Below are 24377 nucleotides of genomic sequence, written 5' to 3'. Positions count from 1 at the left end.
GAGGCAGACACAGCTAATCTGTTACAGACAGGCTATAGGAGAAGAGCTTCATTACAGCAAGGAGAACAAAGGGTTTAGAAACAGGCATTAATGCAGAATCTTGGCAACAATTTCTAAGATATATGTTGGTATTCCGAAATAATTTTGTTAAGATACTAGCCAAGTTTAATATTTTTATTATTACAAATCAAACTGTTAGGATTAACCAAAGTCTAGCAAAGAATCTTTATCATCCCAGCCTAATCTCTTTCATCACTGCCTAAGGTTAGAGCAGTGGGCTGAGAACTACAAAATCTAGGGTTCAAATCCTAGCATAGCTCCTTGTGTTCGGGGCCTAGTCTCTTAACCTGCCATTACCTCTGGTACAAACTTACATGTGCTGAATGTGTCCTTCAGAATTTATGTAGATGATATCCAATTTTTCTTCCCCATGGATGCCCACCTGGGCAGCAGTGACCATCAAACGGTTTGGTTTGATATGACTGCTGTAGTGGAGGGCAGCCACTCAAAACTCAAAGTCCTGGATTTCAAGCGTGCTGACTTTACTAAAATGGGGGAATACCCGAGGAAGGAGCTGATGGGCTGGGAGGAAGTACAAGAAGTGGAAGGACAGTGGTCCAGGCTGAAAGAAGCTATAAATAGGGCCACAAACCTTTATGTAAGGAAAGTAAATAAAAGCAAGAGAAAAAGGAAACTGATATGGTTCTCCAAACAAGTGGCTGAGAAAATAAAGGCTAAAGAGTTGGCGTTCCAGAAATACACAAAAACTCAAGAACAGGAACACGGGAAGGAATACCGGAGGAAACTGAAAGAAGCCAAGAGAGAGATACGTCTGGCGAAAGCGCAAGCGGAAGAACAAATGGCTAGAAATGTAAGGAGGGGTGACAAAAATTTCTTCAGGTATATTAGTGAAAGGAGAATGACTAAAAAGGGAATTGTGAGACTAAAAGATACTGCGAACTGCTATGTAGATAGTGATGAAGAAAAAGCAAATTTGCTAAATAGATACTTTTGTTCTGTTTTCACAGAAGAAAATCCTGGAGCAGGACCGCGATGGACTGGAAAAAGTACAAATGAAAATGGAGTGGATACAGCATCATTTACAGAAGAGAGTGTGTATGAACAACTTGTAAAGCTAAAGGTGGACAAAGCCATGGGACCGGACGGGATCCACCCCAGGATATTAAGGGAGCTCAGAGAGGTTCTGGCGGGTCCTCTTAAAGATTTGTTTAATAAATCCTTGGAAACGGGAGAGGTTCCGAGGGATTGGAAAATGGCGGAGGTGGTCCCTCTTCACAAAAGTGATGATAGGGAAGTAGCTGGAAACTACAGGCCGGTAAGCCTCACTTCGATTATTGGAAAAGTAATGGAAGCGATGCTGAAGGAAAGGATAGTGAATTTCCTGGAAGCCAATAAGTTGCAAGATCCTAGACTGTCCCGTTCCCCGGTCCTACCTGCGCTCCAGGTGGAGGGGGCGATGTTCAGCGACCCTCGCGACGCCCGGGGTGGCGAGGGGGGACCTCCGGGGAGACCGACGCTGTCGCGGGGACCGGCGACCCGCTAGAGCGAGCGCCGGCCTCGGAGAGCGGGGCGTTGCGCCAACGAAGATGGCGGCGCCAGCATCGATGCCTCCAAGGGCGGACCAGCGCGGAGGCTCCGCCCATCTCACGCCGGATTGGCGCGCCAGTCCTGAAGCCCCGCCTGGAGAGCGGGCCAACCAATCCTGAGGCCCATTGCCTCCTGGGGTCGGGTTGGTTGGTTCCTCTCCCGGGGAGGGGGCGGGACGGCGCGATATTTAAACCTGAAGACAGGGGAACTCACTGCTTCCGGTTCATTGGTTGCTGAAGCCGTCACAGTGATTCTCCCTGTGCTACTTGCTAGCCGTCCTGCTAGCTATCCTTCAGAGATTGTGCCTTTGGCTAGCCGTCCTGCTAGCTATCCTACAGAGACTGTGCTTCGGCTAGCCGTCCTGCTAGCCCTCCTTCAGAGATTGTGCCTTTGGCTAGCCGTCCTGCTAGCTATCTTACAGAGACTGGGCTTCGGCTAGCCGTCCTGCTAGCCCTCCTTCAGAGACTGTGATTTTGGCTAGCCGTCCTGCTAGCTATCTTACAGAGACTGTGCTTCGGCTAGCCGTCCTGCTAGCCCTCCTTCAGAGACTGTGATTTTGGCTAGCCGTCCTGCTAGCTATCCTACAGAGACTGTGCTTCGGCTAGCCGTCCTGCTAGCCCTCCTTCAGAGATTGTGCCTTTGGCTAGCCGTCCTGCTAGTCCTCCTTCAGAGACTGTGATTTTGGCTAGCCGTCCTGCTAGCCCTCCTACAGAGACTGTGCTTTTGGCTAGCCGTCCTGCTAGTCCTCCTTCAGAGATTGTGCCTTTGGCTAGCCGTCCTGCTAGCCCTCCTTCTGAGACTGTGCTACTTGCTGGCCGCCCTTGCCAGCCATCTTTCGGAGACTGTGCTACTTGCTGGCCGCCCTTGCCAGCTATCCTCCAGAGACTGTGCTTGGGCTAGCCGTCCTGCTAGCCCTCATTCTGAGACAGTGCTTTTCCCTCTCGGAGTGCTAGCCGCCCTTGCTAGCCGGCCCTTAAAGACTGCGTTACTGACTACCAGCCAGGTCAGCCGTTACCCCGCGGTTCCAGCAGTCCTGCTGGCCGCCTGCAGCTGAGGGCTCAACCCTCGGTGAACGGCGGCCGCCGCGGGTGAAGATTCGGGGTGCTCGGCTGTCCTCTGGGGCCTTGCGGGGCCTTAGGGAACCTAAGGGCTCACCACTAGAAACAGGACAGACAACATGGTTTTACCAAAGGGAAATCGTGCCAAACGAATCTCATTGAGTTTTTTCATTGGGTGACAGGAGAATTGAATCAGGGACGAGCTATGGACGTAATCTACTTAGATTTCAGCAAAGCTTTTGACACGGTTCTCCACAGGAGGCTTTTCAATAAACTGGATGGGCTGAAGATAGGACCTAAAGTGGTGAACTGGATTAGGAACTGGTTGACGGACAGACGTCAGAGGGTGGTGGTGAATGGAGTTAGCTCGGAGGAGGGAAAGGTGAGTAGTGGAGTGCCTCAATGATCGGTGCTGGGGCCGATTCTGTTCAATATATTTGTGAGTGACCTTGCCGAAGGGTTAGAAGGTAATGTTTGCCTATTTGCGGATGATACTAAGATCTGTAACAGAGTGGACACCCCGGAGGGAGTGGAAAACATGAAAAAGGATCTGAAGAAGCTAGAACAATGGTCTAAGGTCTGGCAATTAAAATTCAATACCAAACGCAATTCTGGGTATCCAACAAAAATCGGTTTCAAATTTCAAAATTAGCAAACTATAACAGAAACCCTAATTAGAACTTTAAAGTATTAGAAATATTCTCATTTACTCATATTGTATAAATAATTACTTTTTGTAAAAAGCTCAATAAAATTGTATAAATATTTATTTGTTGTGCTCAGTTTTTTTGGTGTATTGCTGTGGACTAAAAGTCCAAGCTTTGCAGGGACACCACATTTACATCATAGCACATCCTACCTCCATCCTGATCACAATATTTAATTAATGGACAATATCCAGAAAATGATGTTAAAAAACTAATGTTCAAAAAATATATATTGAATAACAGCTACTTAGCTTAGGTAGAGATTGTGCAGAACCAAAGATCTTCTTCCTGCAAAGTTCTTGTCCACTGCAATACTTTTTTCAAAAAAATCACTCCGTGCAAGACATAAGATCAAAAGAATCACTGTTCATAGATTTTAGTTCCCTACATGGGCCATGTTTCGCCAGACTAGTGGCGTCTTCAGGGGAACTGATTTTTCAGCAAAACCAGGGAGGAACAACACCCTGTCCGGTTCACAAACCTACAAACCTAGTTTGCTAATTAAAATTCAATGCCAAGAAATGCAAAGTGATGCACTTAGGGAATAGAAATCCACGGGAGACGTATGTGTTAGGTGGCGAGAGTCTGATAGGTACGGACGGGGAGAGGGATCTTGGGGTGATAGTATCTGAGGATTTGAAGGCGACGAAACAGTGTGACAGGGCGGTGGCTGTATCTAGAAGGTTGTTGGGCTGAATAGAGAGAGGTGTGACCAGCAGAAGAAAGGGAGTGTTGATGCCCCTGTATAAGTCGTTGGTAAGGCCCCATCTGGAGTATTGTGTTCAGTTTTGGAGGCCGTATCTTGCTAAGGATGTAAAAAGAATCGAAGCGGTGCAAAGAAAAGCTACAAGAATGGTATGGGATTTGTGTAACAAGACGTATGAGGAGAGACTTGCTGACCTGAACATGTATACCCTGGAGGAAAGGAGAAACAGGGGTGATATGATACAGACGTTCAAATATTTGAAAGGTATTAATCCGCAAACGAACCTTTTCCGGAGATACGAAGGCGGTAGAACGAGAGGACATGAAATGAGATTGAAGGGGGGCAGACTCAAGAAAAATGTCAGGAAGTATTTCTTCACGGAGAGAGTGGTGGATGCTTGGAATGCTCTCCCGCGGGAGGTGGTGAAGATGAAAACGGTAACGGAATTCAAACATGCGTGGGATAAACATAAAGGAATCCTGTTCAGAAGGAATGGATCCTCAGGAGCTTAACCGAGATTGGATAGCAGAGCCGGTAGTGGGAGGCGGGGCTGGAGGTTGGGAGGCGGGGATAGTGCTGGGCAGACTTATACGGTCTGTGCCAGAGCCAGTGGTGGGAGGCGGGACTGGAGGTTGGGAGGCAGGAATAGTGCTGGGCAGACTTATACGGTCTGTGCCAGAGCCAGTGGTGGGAGGCGGGGATAGTGCTGGGCAGACTTATACGGTCTGTGCCAGAGCCGGTGGTGGGAGACGGGGATAGTGCTGGGCAGACTTATACGGTCTGTGCCAGAGCCGGTGGTGGGAGGCGGGGATAGTGCTGGGCAGACTTATACGGTCTGTGCCAGAGCCGGTGGTTGGGAGGCGGGGATAGTGCTGGGCAGACTTATACGGTCTGTGCCCTGAAGAGCATAGGTACAAATCAAAGTAGGATATACACAAAAAGTAGCACACATGAGTTGTCTTGTTGGGCAGACTGGATGGACCGTGCAGGTCTTTTTCTGCCGTCATCTACTATGTTACTATGTTCAGTATTGGGTTGAAAAATTAAAATTGTGTTTATCCATGATTCAGAACTAGATGGTTCAGAACCATCATGTTTTGAATCTATAGACTGAGGTAATGATTATAAAACCATGGGGAACTATAATTGGATATGAATCTTTTGATTTTCAGGAGTTGACATTTCTGATTAAGGAACAGGTGTTAAACTTAAGTGTAGTCTTGGATGCTGACTTGACGATGCAGGCTCAAGTTCTGAAGACTGTTCAAGCTTCCTTATTTCAGCTTTGAGTACGTAGTAAGATTAAACTGATGCTGCCCCAGGATGATTTTTGAGTGAAGGTACAGAGCTTAGTGCTAAGTTAGACTACTGCAACTCTGTGTATGTTGGTATTACTGCAGTGTGATGTAAGGCTTTACTGTTAGTGCAAGATGCTGTTGCTAGATTGATTGCAGGACAGAGATAATTTGAACATAGTAACATAGTAAATGTCGGCAGATAAAGACCTGCATGGTGAATCCAGTTTGTTCAACAAGGTGGCCAGATTTGACTCTGAAACTCTGCAAAAGTTGCACTTCTTCATGATTAAACATTAGTTTAGTAAATCTCTGTCTCTCCCTGCCAGTTTTGGGGCACAGACTGTAGAAGTCTGCCCAGCACCGGTCCTACTTCCCAACTACTGGAGTTACCATTGAAGCCCACCCACTCCAGCTTTAATCCTGATCTGTTTGTGTCATATTATGCCAGTATTAATATCTTTGCATCAGGGGCATAGCTACGTGGGGCTATGGGGGCATGGGTCCCCCAAAATTGGCCCTGCCCCCCGGCGCCAACCCCTTCGACCCCCCCCCACAGCCCTCGGGGGAGGGGTGGTGGGAAGGGGGGTCAAAGGTGGCAGGGGGGGTCATAAATGGCGGGGGGGGGGGAGGTGGCAGCGCCAGGGGGGCTAAAATGTGCCCCCTCACCTCGGGCTCTGGACTCCCCTCCCGTCGAAGTCTAGCTACGCCCCTGCTTTGCATTGGCTGCTGATTTATTTTCAAATTCAGTTTAAGTTGCTGGTTCTTGTCTTTAAGGCACTCTTTGTATTGGCTCTTGAATTTTACCGCCCTGCCAGAGCATTGTGCTCAGAGGAATGTGGAATGTTATCCCCTGTATATCATTCTAAAGCAAACTGCAGTCACAAGGGATGCTGCGTTTTCTGCTATTGGTCCCTTTTTATGGAACCAGCTTCCAGAACAATTGTGCCATTTATCAGAGTTTTCTCAATTTAAGAAACACCTTAATACATATCTTTTTTTCCTCAGGCTTTCTATGGTTGGTGAGATTATGTTCTGAAATTTGCTTGGGCAGATTAGCATTCTTATTACTTGGTATATGGGAAATCTCAAAGTGTTTATAGTTTTGGGGGTTTATTTGTGTTTTTATATTATGTATGTTTTTAGACAATAGACAGTTAAATGGTTAAAAACTAAGGACCCTGTTTACTAAGCCACGCTGTAGGCATGCAAACTTTTTAGCGCACACTAATTATAGAGACATCCATAGGAATATAATAGGTGTCTCTATTGTTAGCTCGTGCTGATTTTTACTATTCACTAAACATTTGCGCATCTACAGCCTGGCTTAGTAAAGAGGGCCCTTAGACTGTAAGCCCTTTAGGGACAGAAAAATATCTACTGCACCTGAATATAACTCACCTTGAGCTACAACTAAAAAAAAGCTGTGAGCTAAATCCAAAATCCCTCTCCCTTTCCCTTATTTATGACAGCCTCTCATGTTATACAACTGTTTGATTACTTTTGTGAAAACATCCAGTCAACAGCATAAACAATATGCCACCACTGTTCTCTGTGGCCAGAACCTCTGCTTATGAATGACAGTTTACATGTTTTCTGTACATAGTAATTGAGAAGTTGACATGGTAGAGTTATTTTGGTGCACACATGGCTTGTAAGTCACTGAGCAGACACGTGTACAACCCTGGAAGTCTTAATGGTCACTCAAAAGATGCTTTGTGATTTAAAATGGAGAAACAGCACTTTTCAGAAACTGGAATAACACTTAATCTGAAAAGTAATACTCCCATAGTGACACAAAGCTAGCCTGACTGTATCACCTGTGCATTTAGCTGGTAAGTGTACTTTCCAGGTGTCCCTCCATCTCAGATTATCATTTCCGTAGAGTTAAGCACTATGCACAAAACAAATAAGACAGACACACCACATACATACCAAGCTGCTGGGTCATATTCTCCCCAGACTCGAATATATTCATCCAGGTGGTGGGGGCCCAGGATGGAGGAATCTCGTGTTAGGTATTCAAAGTTATCCATGATGACAGCAACAAAGAGATTTAACATCTGCAGGCAACAAAGACATAATGAATACCAACAGCATAAAAAGAAGAGAAAATGTCCTTTTAACTCTGTGCTTTCATCCAAAAACAGGAGAATGAAGAAAAAATATTTCTGTGATTGTATTTGGCATTCCACCTTTACTTCTGCAGCATAAAGCGGATAACAGAAGAGAACACAGCATGGATATACTCCATGGGGATTGCTTTATAAACTCATTTTTGTGTGTATGTGGTCACATCCATGCATAAATGGCCTGTTATATAATTACAACCTGCATAAAAGTATGCATATTGACATGATGGTGCGTATTTTGCCCATGTGCGTACAGGGGAGAAATTACAGTGGAGCATGGGCAAAGTTCACAAAGACACATGCAGATTATAAAATATGCTAATTTATAAAGGGGCCCTTTTACTAAACTGTGTAGGTGCCTATGTGCACCCAACAAATGTGAATTTTGAGTTACCGCCTGGCTACTGCATGGCCCTTGCAGTAATTTCATTTTTGATGCGCGTCCACTACACATGCCGGAAAACAATTTTTATTTTCTGGCACGCAGCAAAAAAAGGGTGGTAATTGTCATTCTATGTGTGTAGACGATTACCGCTTTAAGACCTTACTGCTAAATCAATGGCTGGCGGTAAGCTCTCAGACCCAAAATGGACGCGTGCCAATTTTTATTTAGCCGCATGTCCATTTTCAGCAAAAATTTTAAAAAGGCCTTTTTTACAGTCTCACTGAAAAATGGATCTATGCGCACTCAAAACACACACCTACACTAGCGCAGCTCATTTTTCGGCGCACCTTAGTAAAAGGGCCCTAAAGGTATGTAATCTAAACATGGTCATTTACACCAGATGAAGAGCAGTGGTAAATGTCCGTGCCTGCAATGTAGACAAGTTCTGCTGCTTACACTAATATTTTATAAAGATGCACTTCTGGCCGATATTCAGTGCACTTAGCCAGCTAAGCGCTAATATTCAGCAAGTGATGGCCTGTTATCTCTGCTGAATATCAGTGCTTAGCGCATACCCCCGCATTCTATATAGCACGACTTAAGTTGTGTGCGCAAATTCAGTCGTATTCTGGATTTATGCACACATCTTAGTTAGTTAAAAAGCCAATCAGTGCTGATTGCTACTTAAGCAATTATTGACACTAATTGCCATTAATTAGAATTTACACACACAACTGTCTAAGCATATTCTGCAACGTGATGCCTGTAAATTTTAAGTTGCATAGTTGAAAAGGGGATGCGGCCATGGGCATGGAGTGGGTATTTCTCAAATCTATGCACGTTGTTATAGAATATAGCTGGTCTGCACCTAATTTAGGCGTTGGGATTTATCTGTAACTGCCCACGACTAAATTTAGCCGTGCTGATGGGCACTCGGCATAGTCTATAAACCGTGCAGAAATTTAGGCCTATTCTATAAAGTATGCCTAAATTTAGGCGTACTTTATAGAATACGCCTAGGTGTATTTTTTTTTACTGCGCAGATTTTACAGGCGCCATATATAGAATCTAACCCATAGCTAATATTCAACGCTTCACCGGCTAAGTTTAGCAGTCAAATTGGACTGCCTAAATAGCAGTCCTGTCTTTGGCGCACGTTTAAATTACAGCACTGAAACAAAATAAAGATTACAGTTATCAAACACCATTTTTGACTTAAGAGAAAGTTTGCTTATGCAACCATGTCTTAATTCTTTCACTAAATAAAAACAACTCAATCTCTGTACGAGCCTCAGTGGGAATTCTGCTTTACAATGCTTGTGCAAAATAGTTAATACTTTCTGCTGGCAGACATGAGCTTGGCCATCAGAGCGTATGGTGTGGCTAGTAATACCTGTTGAGATTACCTAAGATTCTGACAAGGCCATTAATGACACAACTGTACAACTAGATACCAAGTAGCCAGAGAATTCTTGAATTTGGACTTTTCTTTTGCAGGTTGCTAATGACACTCCAGAACTGGTGTAATATGTTCACAACTTATTCCTTTTCCTAATTACAAGAGGAGGGCTGCAGCCATATCTAGGTGGAGCACAAGCAGAAGATTGTTTTATACCTTATACTGGAGTAATGTGGAAAATGAAACCAAGATTGACAAAAAAGACATCAGATAAGAAATACAAAAGTGCTCAAGCTGCCCATTCCTAATGTATTGCTGCAGAGTATCTGAGCTCAGACTCTATCTCCACATCCTCTTTATCTACTTAGATGTGGAATTGTTATACTTTTGGCATCTCTGCTGGGATGCTCTTTTCATGATCTACCTCTTTTCTATGAAGAAATATTTCCTTATGCTACTCTTCCTGATGTTCCCTTTTTCTAGAACACACATGGGAAAACTATAGTCCACAGGCTGGATAAAGATCAAAGTGCTCTTCTGGCCCACTAAGGTTGCAATTTGCATGCTTAGCAGCCTACCAATATTCTGCTGATGGTAAGCATATCAACACTGTCACATGAAGCTGATGTTATCAGTAGAAATGTGGAACAGCATTTTAGAAAGGACGTGCAACTCAAAATATGGATGTTCGGTCAGTACATCAAAAATGGACGTCCATCTCGTATGTATTTTTGAATAGGATACAGCCTGTTCTTTTTTTTTTTTTTTAACTATCTTTATTGAAGAATGACACACCAAACAAGCAGTGAGGTACACAATACCACAAATCTCCAAGGAGTAACTAAGAATACAAAAAAACAGTCACATTGCGGAAACCCGTGTGCCACTCACATTTTCATGTTATAACCCTCCCTCCCTAACCCCCTCAGGGTCAGGCAGTGCTTGCCCTGCTAAATAGTCCTGTAACTTTTTCCAAGTGTCCATATTTCGTTTGAGAGGTGTTCCTGTAGGCTTTTTGTCGACGGGATGAGATGCAGCAACTCCCAGGAGGCCATCTGCAACATTCTAGCCTTCCATTCGGCTAGTGTGGGAGGGTCTTTCCCTACCCAATGATGTAGCACTGTTGGGCCAACATCAGTAGGGTTACCATATGGCTCCAGAAAAAGAAGGACGGATTGAGCCAGCCGGGTTTTACTTCCATTGCTTTCAAGCAATGGAAGTAAAACCCGGCTGGCTCAATTACTTCCATTGAAAGCAATGGAAGTAAAACCCGGCTGGCTCAATCCGTCCTCCTTTTTCTGGAGCCATATGGTAACCCTAAACATCAGTGCCAGCATGACAAATCTTTGTTGGTAGTCCAATAGGCCCTGCGCACTGAAGGCAGAGCCCAACCACAGGAGGAGGATTGCATATGTCCATTCACAAGTTGCTCCCACTACTGCCTCTATAGTAGCCAACACCCCAGACCAAAAGAGTTAAAGCTTAACACGTTCCAAGAAATGGTGCACTGTAGTGCCTTTACTTGTTTCACATTTGTCACACACCTCTGTATCCCATAACTTCATAAATTTCCCCTTACATTTAGAAATATAAACATCATGCAAAATCTTAAATTGGGTTTCATGCAAACTCGCATTAGGGGTAATTTGAAAAGCCAGCTCAAAATATGTAGATAAATCCTTCCCAGTTAAAGTTTCTCCCAAACTGAAACTCCACCTCCGTGCTAACTGATCCATAAGACCAGAGACCTGATACTCCCTACCCATTCTATACCACACTGAAAGTTTGTTTGAAGAGGGTGGAGTCTGCAAAAACATGGTATCCAGCTTAGTGAAAACTGTGTATTGGCCTCCCTTTCTCCACAGAGAAGACATAATGTAAAGTCTAAGTTGAAAATAAGAAAAAATAAAGTTGGTGGGTAGTCACCACTTTCTCTGATATTCTTGAAAGGATGGTATATAGCCCTCACCCAGCTCTTATATCTGTCCCACAAATCTGCAACCCTCACTCCTCCACAAGTCCCAGGTACTGAAACCTAGCACCGCAGGGAAGTCTGGGTTCTGCACAAGCTCCAGAAATGGTGAGGCCCCCACATCACCCCCAAGCCACGATCACCACTCCCATGCCCTACGTAGAGGTCTTAACAAAGGCGACATGGTGCCCCCCACATCCCTGGTTTGGAGGATGTTATAGACAGTGTAGGGGAAGGCCTCATGTGACCAAAGGCCCGTAGGGGCATAACGGTTCTCCCCCGTGTGCAGCTCGTTCATCCAACGAAGCAAAGCTGCTACATTGTAAAGACGTATATCTAGCAGATTCAAGCACTCCTGCTCCCTAGGGCTAGCAAGCTTAGAGTGCCCTATCCGTGCCCTTCGATATGACCATATAAAGGAGGTCACCACTCATCTATATATTGCCCCATCTTTCCTAGTGATCCAGAGAGGCATCATCTGCAGCGGGTAAAGAATTTTAGGCAATAACACCATTTTTACCAAAGCTACCCTGCCCAGAAGGGAAACAGGGATATCCCTCCACCTGCTACACAACATCCGAATATTAGTGATTTGGTCACGCACATTTTTAGTATACATGATCCCAACATCTGCATGCAAGTGCACCCCCAAGTACTTTAACGGGCCTGAAGTCCAGGTCAGTGGAAAGTTAGGTATAGTTCTACAGGGGCACTTGGAGGACAGCGCCATCGCCTCCAATTTATCAAAGTTAATTTGCAGTCCTGAAAAAGCACCAAACTGCTGGATAAGCTCCACCAGGACAGCTATATCCTGGGAGGCATGTTCTAGAAAAACCAACATATCAACGAACAGATTTATTCTAAATTCCTGGGAGTCCCACCCGAATACCACTTGCTGCGGATTGGCGGATTTTACACGCTAGAGGCTCAAGGGAAAGAACAAACAGCATAGGGGACAATGAGCAGCCCTGTCTCTTCCCCAGTTCTAGGGTAAAGGAGGGGGTGAGCTGGCCATTAATCATTATTTGTGCAGTCGGGTTAGAATAAAGTGCACGAACCCCCGTAAGAAATTCCCCCATGATCCCGAATTGGGGTAGAACCCAGAACAGATAATCCCACAAGATTTTATCAAATGCTTTTTCAGCATCTTGGCTAGTTATAATGGTATCCCCCGGCTTCCCCCTCTTAGCCGATATCACACTCAGCGCCCTTAAAATATTTGTGGATGCAAACCTTCCAGACACAAATCGTGTTTGGTCCGGTTGTACTAATCCAAGTAACACTTTCCCCAATCTGGATGCCAAAATGCAAGCAAAAAGCTTCAAATCTTGGTTCAACAGAGAGATTGGGTGATAACAGCCCAATAACTCCCGATCCCTTTCCGGCTTGGGGAGAACTACAATAGTGGCATGTGCGAGCCTACCAACTCCCTGCACAGATAAGGCTTGACATAGTGCTTGAAAGGGGCCCACAAAATTATGGCCCAAGATCCGGAATTCTGGGCCCAGGCCATCCGGGCATGGGGCTTTTGCCAGCTTAAGACGTTTCAGCGCTTGCTGGATCTCTTCGCCTGTGATCGTGGCGTTAAGACTGCCTAGTTCATCTGGGGTCAAAGTGGGAAGATGTAGCCCCCTGAAAAAGCTTTCTCTAATCCCCACATCTCACTCTACCATAATATCACTTTCATATTACTTGCAACTTGTAATTGTTACACTGGAATCGGTTAACGCCGATCACGGTACCATGTAAGCCACATTGAGCCTGCAAAGAGGTGAGAAAATGTGGGATACAAATGCAACAAATAAATAAATAAAATAAAATAAATCAAATTAGCTAAAGGTTTTCCCGCCTTGTTGCTCCATTTGTGCAGCTGATATTTATACATCTGAATGTCTCTCAAGGCTCCTTGATTTAAAATAGAATTAATTTTCTGTTTGAGGTCTGAGTATTCCTGCCTGGCTTTTTCTGGGCCTCCCCTCACCAATCGTGCTCTTATAGCGTGAAGCTGGCGTGCCAAGCCAACCAGCTCCTGGTCCTGCATTTTCCGAACTCTAGCACTGTATTCAATTATTTTCTCCCGTATCACTGCTTTCCCTGCCTCCCAATATATTACCGAGTCCATTCCTGACGGGTCGTTGTCCCCAAGATAATGATCCCACTCCCTTACCAGGAACTGCTAAAAATCGGTGTCTAGATAAAGGGAAGGGTTCATTCGCCACCCTCCCCACCTATTCTGACCAAATAGGCCTATTTCCACCCAAGCCATGCCATGATCTGACACCACCCCATCCTCCATAGCTGCCTTCCTGGCTGCTGATGAGCGAAGAGGACAGAAAAATATAATCTAAACGGGCATGCACCCTATGAACTTAAGTATATAAGTATTGCCATACTGGGAAAGGCCAAAGGTCCATCAAGCCCAGCATCCTGATTCCAACAGTGGCCAATCCAGGTAACAAATACCTGACAAGATCCCCAAAAAGTACAAAACATTTTATACTGCTTATCCCAGAAACAGTGGATTTTCCCCAAGTCTATTTAATAATGGTCTATGGACTTTTCCTTTAGGAAGCTGTCCAAACCTTTTTTAAACTCCGCTAAGCTAGCCGCCTTTACAACTTGAGAGAAAAAAAGTGAAATCCCGCTCACCTGGGTGTAATATTCTCCACATATCGAGGAGGTTCAGCTCTCACTGAAGGAAGTTAACTCCTCGTGCCTCATAGTTCTTGTACCTAGGCTTTGGGGGATTGCAATCTAGGAGGGGATCAGCTGTGATATTAAAATCTCCCCCACCATGAGAGGATACCCAGCTAGTGATGCCAGAGTTGCCAAAAGGTTAGAAAATAATTTATGGGAGTAAACATTCAGGGTGTATACAGAGCAAATAGCCATTTTTTTCCCTTGAATATCCCACATCCAGACCACATACCTGCCCTCCGGGTCAGCAATAGTCTTATAGCAAATAAGTCAAGCTTTTTGTAAATGAGAATTGTCACTCCCCTCTGTCTGCCATTATAAGATGCAAACACCAATTCCCCAACCCAATCCCTCTTCAATTTACTATGTTCAGCATTAGTTAAATGAGTCTCCTGCAGGAGTAAGCTGTCTGCTCTGTGACGTCTGGTATAATTTAATATCTTTGTGCGTTTCACAGGTGAATTGATCCCATCCACATTCAAGGTGGCAATACGCAGGTCACCCATTATCCCATGCAGGCAAGACACTCATAGGGCAAAAAACATCTCAAAACATTTCCCAGCCAGGTCGTCTCGGCTGAAAGTAAGTAGCCACCCCAACCTACAGACACCATGTAGCAGGTTCCCCAAGAACATGGAAAGTTTTCTTCCTACCCTAAATATACCCCACAACTGAGTTAATATCCACACAATACTCCCTCCATACATCCCCCATGCACACATCTCATACACCCTTCTCCACTGAAATTCTTCCCATATGACCGAAGGCCGTCCACAACCCCCCACCAAGCACAGTAACCACACACAAACCCATACACATCCCCATCCCCTAACAACACCCCTCTTCCCACTTTGTATCCTAACCCCAAACATCCAATATCAATCTTTAACTCTCTCCCACTCCCCCCCCCCACACCCCTAGTTGTCAAGTAACCAAATAACATTCTATAAACCCCTGCACATCTGACAACCATGAAATATAGTTCAGCACACAACGGCATGCCATACAGGATAACCAAACACACTGAGTCTTGTCATTCACAATTAAATACTTCAAAATTGAACGCTGGAGTTTGCCTCTTGAAGCTTGAGTCTTGGATCAGGCCACATCCTTTACTCTATGTAGACAATGATAATAGAACAGGCGCAGATTCAGTAGCTTTCATCAATGCCCCCAGCATGCAAATGACTTTAGTGGCTTTAGTGGAACCCCAAGCTTCAAGAAGACGGTAGTTGTTCCATGAAGGCTTGTAGTCCCTCAGCAGTCGTGAAGACATGAAGACCAAAGTGTGGTTATTATGTACCACTCACACCTTCGCTGGGTATTGGAAAGCAAATTTTATTTCTTTATCATAAACCTGGGAGCAAAAAGGCGCCAAAACCCTCCACTACTTGGATACTTTGAGTGAGTAATCCTGAAACAACAGCAGTTTGGCACCCTTATAATCCAGAACGCGTTTCTTTTTGTATAACTCCATAATCCGGCCTTTGATGGCATAATTGAGAAAGCGGGCTATAACAGGACGCGGTCTAGCACAATCCTCTCTTCTACTCCCCACACGATGAACTCGTTCCACGTGCACCAGGCTCGCATCCTTTGGTAGGCCAACTGCTGCTGGAAGCCATCTCTGATATTTCCAATAAATCTGTGTCCTTGATAGATTCCGGCAGGCCTGTAATACGGATGTTATTTCTTCTCCCCCTGTTTTCATGATCTTCGACTCTCTCCATCAGTTGTCGACACTGCGTTTCAAGTGCTCCCAACCGAGTCTCCATTGACTGAACTCGGTCCTCTTGGGCGGAGATGCGATCCTCTGCCTGCTGCATGCGTACCGCATGGCCAGCTACTGAGTCCTTCAACTCATCTAAGGCAGCATGGGATTGGGCAAGTTTCTCATCTAGCAGATTAGACATATGCCTCATAGATAAGTAGATAGTGTCCTCCGTCGCATGCGTCACTGGCGAGTCACGCTGTGAAGCCACCATCTTGCGCGCTGCCTGCAGCTTGCTCTTTACCCAGCTGCGCCAACCGAATCGGCATGCCCAAATGTTCCCAGCGCGTGCTCTTCTTGTCAATGAAATCTAGTACAAGTAAGTCTAATTACTCATATCCTCGCATCCCGCGGTGCTATAATATTTGGGGTTTCTGCTTGTGGGGGAGTGTAGCTGAGCTTCCAGGCATCCGATCAAGGCTCAGCCATCACATCAGCCTGTTCTAAAATACATGTGAGATGGATGTCCATATATTGGGAATGTCTACCTTAAACATCCATTTTACAAACTAAACATCCAAATTATGAATGGGGAAAACAAGGGACATAGATGTCTATGTGCAACATAGGAATGTTCATCTTATAAAATGAACCAAAGATCACTTCAAAATAACTTATATAGTCTTCTATGGAAACTTCAACAAACTTGCAACCAACTGTAGAAATTTACTCATCTGAACTTAAGTATAAAACTAACATGAGGAGGAAAAGACCTCAAACCAACCCCAGTTCTACAGTGACATTATCACTGACAACTCCAAAGCACTTCCTAGGCAGTACTGTCATCACTGGCCAAAAACCTCCTTGAAATGGGTACTTTTATTTTTTCCTGTGAATTGAATGCAAAGAAGAACACAAAACGCCCTGGTGAGCTCCCCGTTCTCCCTTGAGAAAGCTGGAGGGTGAAATGGGTCCCCATCGGGAGTAACGAGACTGGGAGTGAAGTGGCCGGATTTGTCGAGGAAGCTAAGTGGCCATTTCCATATATTTTTTGGCATTATTGATTGTTGGGTGGTTTTTTGAGCAAAGAAAAATCGATAACAAAAAAAGAAAAGAAAAGTACACATTTGAAGGAGGTTTTTGACCAGTGATGACACTACTGCCTAGCAAGTGCTTTGGAGTTGTCAGTGATTATGTCACTGTAACACTGGGGCTGGTTTGAGGTCTTTTCCTGCTCATATTAGTTTTATTCTTAAGCAGCAGACAAATACATTTCTACGGTGTTTGGTTGCATCTTATAAAATGGCCACACAGACATCCATGCAGAGCAGAGCTCATGCTAGCAGAATGGTTAGAGCAGTGGGTTCAGAATCAGGTACCAAGGTTCAAATCCCACTTCAGCTGTTCGCGTTTTTTTTCTTTAAATTGTGAGCCCTCCAGGGACAGAAAAATACCTACTGCATCTGATTATATAAGACACCTGTAAGCCTGAAGGCTATTAAAGTAGTGTACATTCAGTTTTTCTGTCTTTGGAGGGCTCACAATTTAAACTAAATTAAAAAAAAATCTGATTTGAGATTAATTTGGATTAATTCAGAAAACCTTGGTCTTATCTTCATCAGTGAAACATGGATCCACAATCAAAAGGACCCCATAATCCTCAAACTATGTCCTCTAGGCTACAAAATCACTCATTGCACCAGATTTGAAAAGAGAGGTGGAGGCATCGCGCTAATCCACCAAGCACAATTCACCACCGAAACCATCGCCGAGTCCATAATACCCCAACTAGAAATTGCTTCACTCAGAATTCAAAATAAATCCCTCTCTGATCAACTAACTTGCGTTCTGTTTTACAGACCGCCTGGTAAATGGAACAAAAGCCAACCATCTTCACGGACTTTATCTCAAACACTTGTGTAAACAATCCTAACACACTAATACTAGGCAATATAAACCTTCACCTAGAGGACCCCAACTCAACCAATGCACGTGAATGCAAAGATTTCTTACAGTCATGGGATCTCACATGGCCTCACATGCAAACTACTCACACCAAAGGACACAAACTGAACCTCTTATCACACAAAATGTCCACAGATCTTAACCTATCAATAATGGATATCAAATGGTCAGAAGTACCTTGGACCGATCAATACAAACTGAACCTATCGCTAAATTGGCGAAAGACGGGCTCAAATCATATACCAGAACAAATAACCTACACTATGAGAGGGCAAATAGATCCACAAATATTCTGGCAACAGATTTACGACAACGAATGGACAACACGAACTGACTCCATAAACTATCTCAACCACTGGGAGGCTAGATGCAGTGGCGTACTAAACAAAATAGCACACATAAAGACAAGAATATCAAAAAGACAAAACTAGATACCATGGTTCAATGATGACTTAAAAAAACTCAAAACACAATCCAGAAAACTTGAACGTGCATGGAAAAAAACTAAAAATGAACTCAATGCATGGAAACAAATACAGGGAAAATACAAATATGCAATTAGACAAACCAAAAGGTCCTACTAAAGACTAAACTAGGACCAGATAACAAAGATCTTAAGAAACTATTTCAACTCGTAAATAAGTTACTAGATACCACCCCTGTTACTACATCCAACACAGACATCCCATCTGCAGATAAACTGGCTACCTACTTCAAGGACAAAATAACAAAATTACACAGCACTTTTCCTCATCACAACACTGACATCGAAAAATTCTTTGATGACCTAGAACCAACCCCGGGCGTATACCCAGCTGACCATATCTGGTCTACATTCAATCTACTCACCATTGAATCAGTTACACAAGCAACTCACAGATTCGCCAACACCCACTGCAAACTGGACATATGTCCCAGTCATCTACTTAAATCCGCCCCCAACCAATTCATAGAAGACCTCACATCCCACCTAAACTTCATGCTACAACAAGGTTTCTTCCCCGAGGACTATGGCAACATCCTACTCACCCCACTACCTAAAGATACTAAGAAAAAAACAAACGACCTCACCAACTACTGCCCAGTTGCGTCCATCCCTCTAGTAGTAAAATTGATGGACAACCTAGTGACCAAACAGCTTACGGAATACCTGGACAAACACTCAATACTACATGACTCACAATCAGGATTCCGCTCCCACTATAGTACCAAAACTGTCCTAGTCACTCTCCTGGCCAAATTCAAACAGGAAACAGCCATAGATAAAAGCATACTTCTTCTTCAATTCAACATGTCGCGCGCATTCGACATGGTAAACCATAATATACTATTAAGAATCCTTGGCCACTTCGGGATTGTAGGAAATGTACTCAATTGGATCAAAGGCTTTTTAACCACCAGTATATACCAAGTAAAATCAAATTCAAACATACCATCACCGTGGAAAGCAGACTGCGGAGTACCTCAAGGATCACCATTATTGCAGATAAAATCAATCTCAGCTTCCAAATAATGAATTCTTGGGCAGATGCATTCCAGCTAAAACTCAACGCAGAAAAGACGCAATGTCTTATACTATCATCGCAGTATAATAAAATCATCTATACTAATATAAATACACCAAGCCATACTCTTCCTGTTGCGAACACCCTGAAACTCCTGGGTGTAACAATTGACCGAAATCTTACCCTAGATAGCCATGTGAAAAATGTTATAAAGAAGATGTTCCATGCAATGTGGAAGCTTAGAAGAGTGAAACCTTTCTTCCCAAGGGAGACATTCCGCAATCTGGTGCAATTGTTGGTATTTGGATTATTGTAATTCCATCTATGCAGGATGCAAAGCACAAACCATTAAGAAACTCCAGACTGCCCAAAACACCGCAGCCAGACTCATATTCGGAAAAGCAAAATATGAAAATGCCAAACCCCTTAGAGAAAAATTACATTGGCTCCCATTAAAAGATCGAATTGCTTTCAAAATTTGCACCTTGGTTCAAAAAATCATTTATGGAGAGGCCCCATCTTACATGTCTGACCTAATAGACTTACCAGCAAAAAATAACAAAAGTTCATCATGCACTTTCTTAAACCTCCACTATCCCAACTGCAGAGGACTTAAATACAAATCTATACATGCATCTAGCTTCTCCTACATATGCACGCAACTATGGAATGAATTACCGAATACCATAAAAACAACGCACAATTTGACAACCTTCCGCAAACTACTGAAGACTAACTTGTTCAAAGAGACTTATAAAAAGGATCCTCCATAATGAATTGACTCCTAAACTACACCAGAACTAGCGTTTATTGAACTCTCCTAATTTGATTACTTTAATTGCATTCTCATTATTGAACACTATAGCTTGTCCTGCTCTCATTATGTTATGAATTATCTATTTATCTACTTCTAGTTTACCTGACTTTCTTATGCACCTTATTTGTAATAATATTCTGAACTTCTTATTCCGTTAATGTGATTGCCATTGCAACATAATTAAGCTACATTGAGCCTGCAAATAGGTGGGAAAATGTGGGATACAAATGCAGCAAACAAATAAATAAATAAATAATCACCAATACTCTTCAACATGATGATGATCCCACTAGCAAAGTCCTTATCCAATTGAGGCCTTAACCCATTCATCTATGCAGATGATGTTACAATCTACATTCCCTTCAGACATGCCTTGACTGAAATAACTACTGAAATCAGTGAGGGCCTGAACATCATGGACTCATGGGCAAACTCATTCCAACTGAAACTGAACACCGAAAAAACACACTGCCTTATCCTCTCATACCAACATAACAACTACAAACCTACAACAATAAATACCCCAGGATACGCACTCCCTATCTCAAACACCCTAAAAATACTTGGAGTCACAATCGACCGCAACCTCACTCTTGAAAGCCAAGTAAAAACCGTAATAAAGAAAATGTTCTACACAATGTGGAAACAAACGGATAAAACCTTTCTGCCCGAGGGACACCTTGCGTAAACTAATACAATCAATGGTCCTAAGCCATGCAGATTACTGCAACGGAATCTATGCAGGATGTAAAGAACAACTCACAAAAAAACTCCAGACTGCTCAAAACACAGCAGCCAGACTGATATATGGTAAAACACAATTCGAAAGCGCTAAACCCCTTCGAGAAAAGCTGCACTGGCTCCTAATCAAAGAACGGATCATCTTCAAAATCTGCACACTGGTCCACAAAATCATCTACGGTGTAGTCCCAGGATACATGACAGACCTCATAGATCTACCAGCTAGAAACAAACACAGATCAACCAGATCATACTGAAACTTACATTACCCAAACTGCAAAAGGCTAAAATACAAGACAACTTATGCATATAGTTTCTCCTACATAAGCGCACAACTATGGAATGGTCTCCCATATGCAGTGAAAACAATAGATGACCACCTAAACTTCAGGAAATCATTAAAAACCCACCTCTTCAAAAAGGCCTATCCCACCGATCCAACATATATATATCCCTTTCAAACAAGACATTAAAGAGATCCTCAATGAAATCAACCAAAGTCTACACATCATGAACTCCTGGGCAGATGCATTTCGATTGAAACTAAACGCAGAAAAAACTCAATGCCTGATACTCACCTCCCAGTACAACACGAAGGAATTCACTGCTATAAACACACCTAAACTAAACCTTCCAATCTCAGAAACTCTAAAAATCCTTGGAGTTACTATTGACCGCCACTTAACACTTGAAACTCATGCAAACAACACAACCAAGAAAATGTTCTACTGCATGTGGAAACTGAAAAGAATAAGACCATTCTTCCCGAGATCCGTCTTTCGCAGCCTAGTGCAATCCCTCGTACTCAGCCATCTGGATTACTGCAACTCACTATACGCAGGTTGCAAAGAGCAAACACTGAGGAAACTTCAAACAGCTCAGAACACAGCAGCCAGACTCATCTTCGGAAAACCAAAATACGAAAGTGCCAAACCCTTACGAGAGAAGCTACACTGGCTCCCACTCAAGGAACGCATTACTTTTAAAGTATGCACATTAGTCCACAAAATCATTCACGGTGAAGCCCCAGCTTACATGTCTGACTTAATAGACTACCACCTAGAAACGCTAAAAGATCATCCCAAACTTTCCTCAACCTTCACTTCCCCAATTGCAAAGGCATAAAATACAAAACGCTACACGCATCAACCTTTTCTTATATGAGCACGCAATTCTGGAATACACTACCAAGCAACCTGAAAACGATCTATGAACTAACCAATTTCCGCAAATCATTGAAAACCCATCTCTTTGATAAAATTTACTGAAAGAATCAAAACACATTAAGTCCGCACACACTATTAGTAATGCAACAATACATTCTCTTCTGAATTCCCATCCCCCGGAATTTTTTACCACATTTATACCTCTACTCATAGAAAAATGTTATACCGAATTGTTCTTCTACTACTGTTCAGTTGCCCTATTAGTTCCCGCTGTTTCTTTTCCATTGTTCCATTGTTCTTCTCCATTGTTCTATTCCCTTAACGACACTTTAACTTTGTTTTCTTCTCCATTGTTCTATTCCCTTAACGACACTTTAACTTTGTTTTCGCATAACCACTCACAATGTAATCCATAACCGAGTTGTAACAAACTGTATTTCCACCATTCACAATGTATTGTAAGCCACACTGAACCCGCAAATAGGTGGGAAAATGTGGGATACAAATGCAATAAATAATAACATAAATCTCCACACCCAGCTACACAACATAATTAATGATCGTACTGGACAACATACTATCCTCTTCCCTTGAACCCAGACGTCTGATTCACTTCTACCTTATTTGACTACAATCTTGTATTTGTTAACAACTGAAATGGCAAACGCATTGATGGTACTTTGTAAGCCACATTGAGCCTGCAAATAGGTTGGAAAATGTGGCATATAAATGTAACTACCCAAGTAAGAAAAACAAAAGGGGATCACTCCGCTGAATTATAGAACATAACAACCAAAACACAGCGGAAGTTTTTGCATTAATTGTGAATAAATGACAGAGGGGAAGAGGACCTCAGACCAGTGACACTTTTTTAATCAATTAAGATTATAATCATGTGGTCACAAATATGTAATCACTGGTCCTCTACCAGCCTCCTCCCTAAATATTGGTTCGTGTGCTTTTAATATTTATTAATGCTGGATTTCTCAAGCATATTCAGTAAACATTGAACATTAAACACCACAGCTACTTAGCACATTTTGGTGGCGGCTGCATTGGCTTGCCGGATTTCTACCACAGTGCAATATTGCAGGGTGCTCTTCCCCTGACGAAGCCCTATGTGGCGAAACGGGACCGTAGGGGAGCCTCTGGTTGGAGCAGCAATAAGCTAAGCTAAGTAGCTGTGGTGTTTAATGTTCAATGTTTACTGAATATGCTTGAGAAATCCAGCATTAATAAATATTAAAAGCGCACGAACCAATATTTAGGGAGGAGGCTAGTAGAGGACCAGTGATTACATATTTGTGACCACATGATTATAATCTTAATTGATTAAAAAAGTGTCACTGGTCTGAGGTCCTCTTCCCCTCTGTCATTTATTCACAATTAATACAAAAACTTCCACTGTGTTTTGGTTGGCATATAAATGTAACAAATAAATAAATACATTTCAATCTGGGTCCCTTGGTTCTCAGTCCACTGCACTGTTAGGTTGCAACTCAGATCTTTATGCTGCTCTGTTAAGAATGTCCATACTACTTGAAGCTGTCATAGAGCTTGGTGTCCCTTGCTGGTTTCGCCGGGGAGAAGAAAGGGGAACTGACATGCCTTAATCCCTTCAGTGGATAGCTGCTCAATCAGAGCACCTTTCTGAACCTCAATGTGCAAAGTACCAAGTCTTTATAGACACGGACGTCCCTTCCTCTTTTGTGATTGGAGTTGGATGTCCATTTTTTGGCTCCCCTTGCCATATGGATGTACTGCAGTAATTTCTGAATTGACCACTCATCCCAATACCAACCAAGTTGCTTATTCCACAGCCCAGGATTTGGCCTCCATCTGTGCTTCAAAAATTGTTCTTTTGCACCAGAATAGTACCACTGCTCTTCACCTGTCTCAGGTGTTATAGGTTCCCATGATGGTAAGGTCATAGAATCTAGTACCAAATCTTCACTTTCTGACTCTCCACTATTTACGCAACAGTGGTCTTCTTTTAACCTTACAGATTTTACAAAATGTCTTTCTTCGGTATGAAAAACTACTTGTACCTTAGATCCTATTCCATCCCCATGGATTCTCTTACCTCATTCATGCCCTATTACCTATAGCAATGGCTCTGATTACAACTTGTCTCACTACCTGTAAGAATCATGAACTTTGGAAACAAATAGCGACAAAGAACATAAACAGCATTTAACTGAAGGCGCTGGCAATTACACAGGTGTAAATGCCAGCGCCTTCTGGTCTATTCTGTAACAATGCGCTTAAATTCTGGGAACACCCCCAGCCTTGCCCACTTCAATTTACGCGTTATAGGATTTCCGCGTGCATCATTATAGAATATGATGTGTGTGTAAATCCCAATTTAGGCCAATTAATACCAATAATTGGTTAGCAGCCAATTAGTGGTGCTGACTGGCTCATTAATTAATTTACACGTGCAAATTGGCAATGTGTGATGATTTGTGTCTGCAAATTTAGTCACCATATATAGAATCCGGGGTATATATACA

At 43.2% G+C, this 24377-nt stretch overlaps 1 protein-coding gene across 1 annotated transcript in view; it reads right to left on the bottom strand.

Annotated features, from left to right (window-relative positions):
• The window catches only part of CACNA1B (calcium voltage-gated channel subunit alpha1 B), a 1447778-nt gene that overhangs the window by 142994 nt on the left and 1280407 nt on the right, over window positions 1–24377 (bottom strand). The window contains exon 37 of the mRNA XM_030207102.1: window positions 7310–7437. Coding sequence (XP_030062962.1) covers window positions 7310–7437 — 128 coding nt within the window. The remainder of the gene's footprint in view (window positions 1–7309; window positions 7438–24377) is intronic.

This window comes from Microcaecilia unicolor, chromosome 6, assembly GCF_901765095.1.
Source record: "Microcaecilia unicolor chromosome 6, aMicUni1.1, whole genome shotgun sequence".
NCBI classification, from domain to species: domain Eukaryota; kingdom Metazoa; phylum Chordata; class Amphibia; order Gymnophiona; family Siphonopidae; genus Microcaecilia; species Microcaecilia unicolor.
This window is presented reverse-complemented; position numbering and strand designations above follow the sequence as displayed.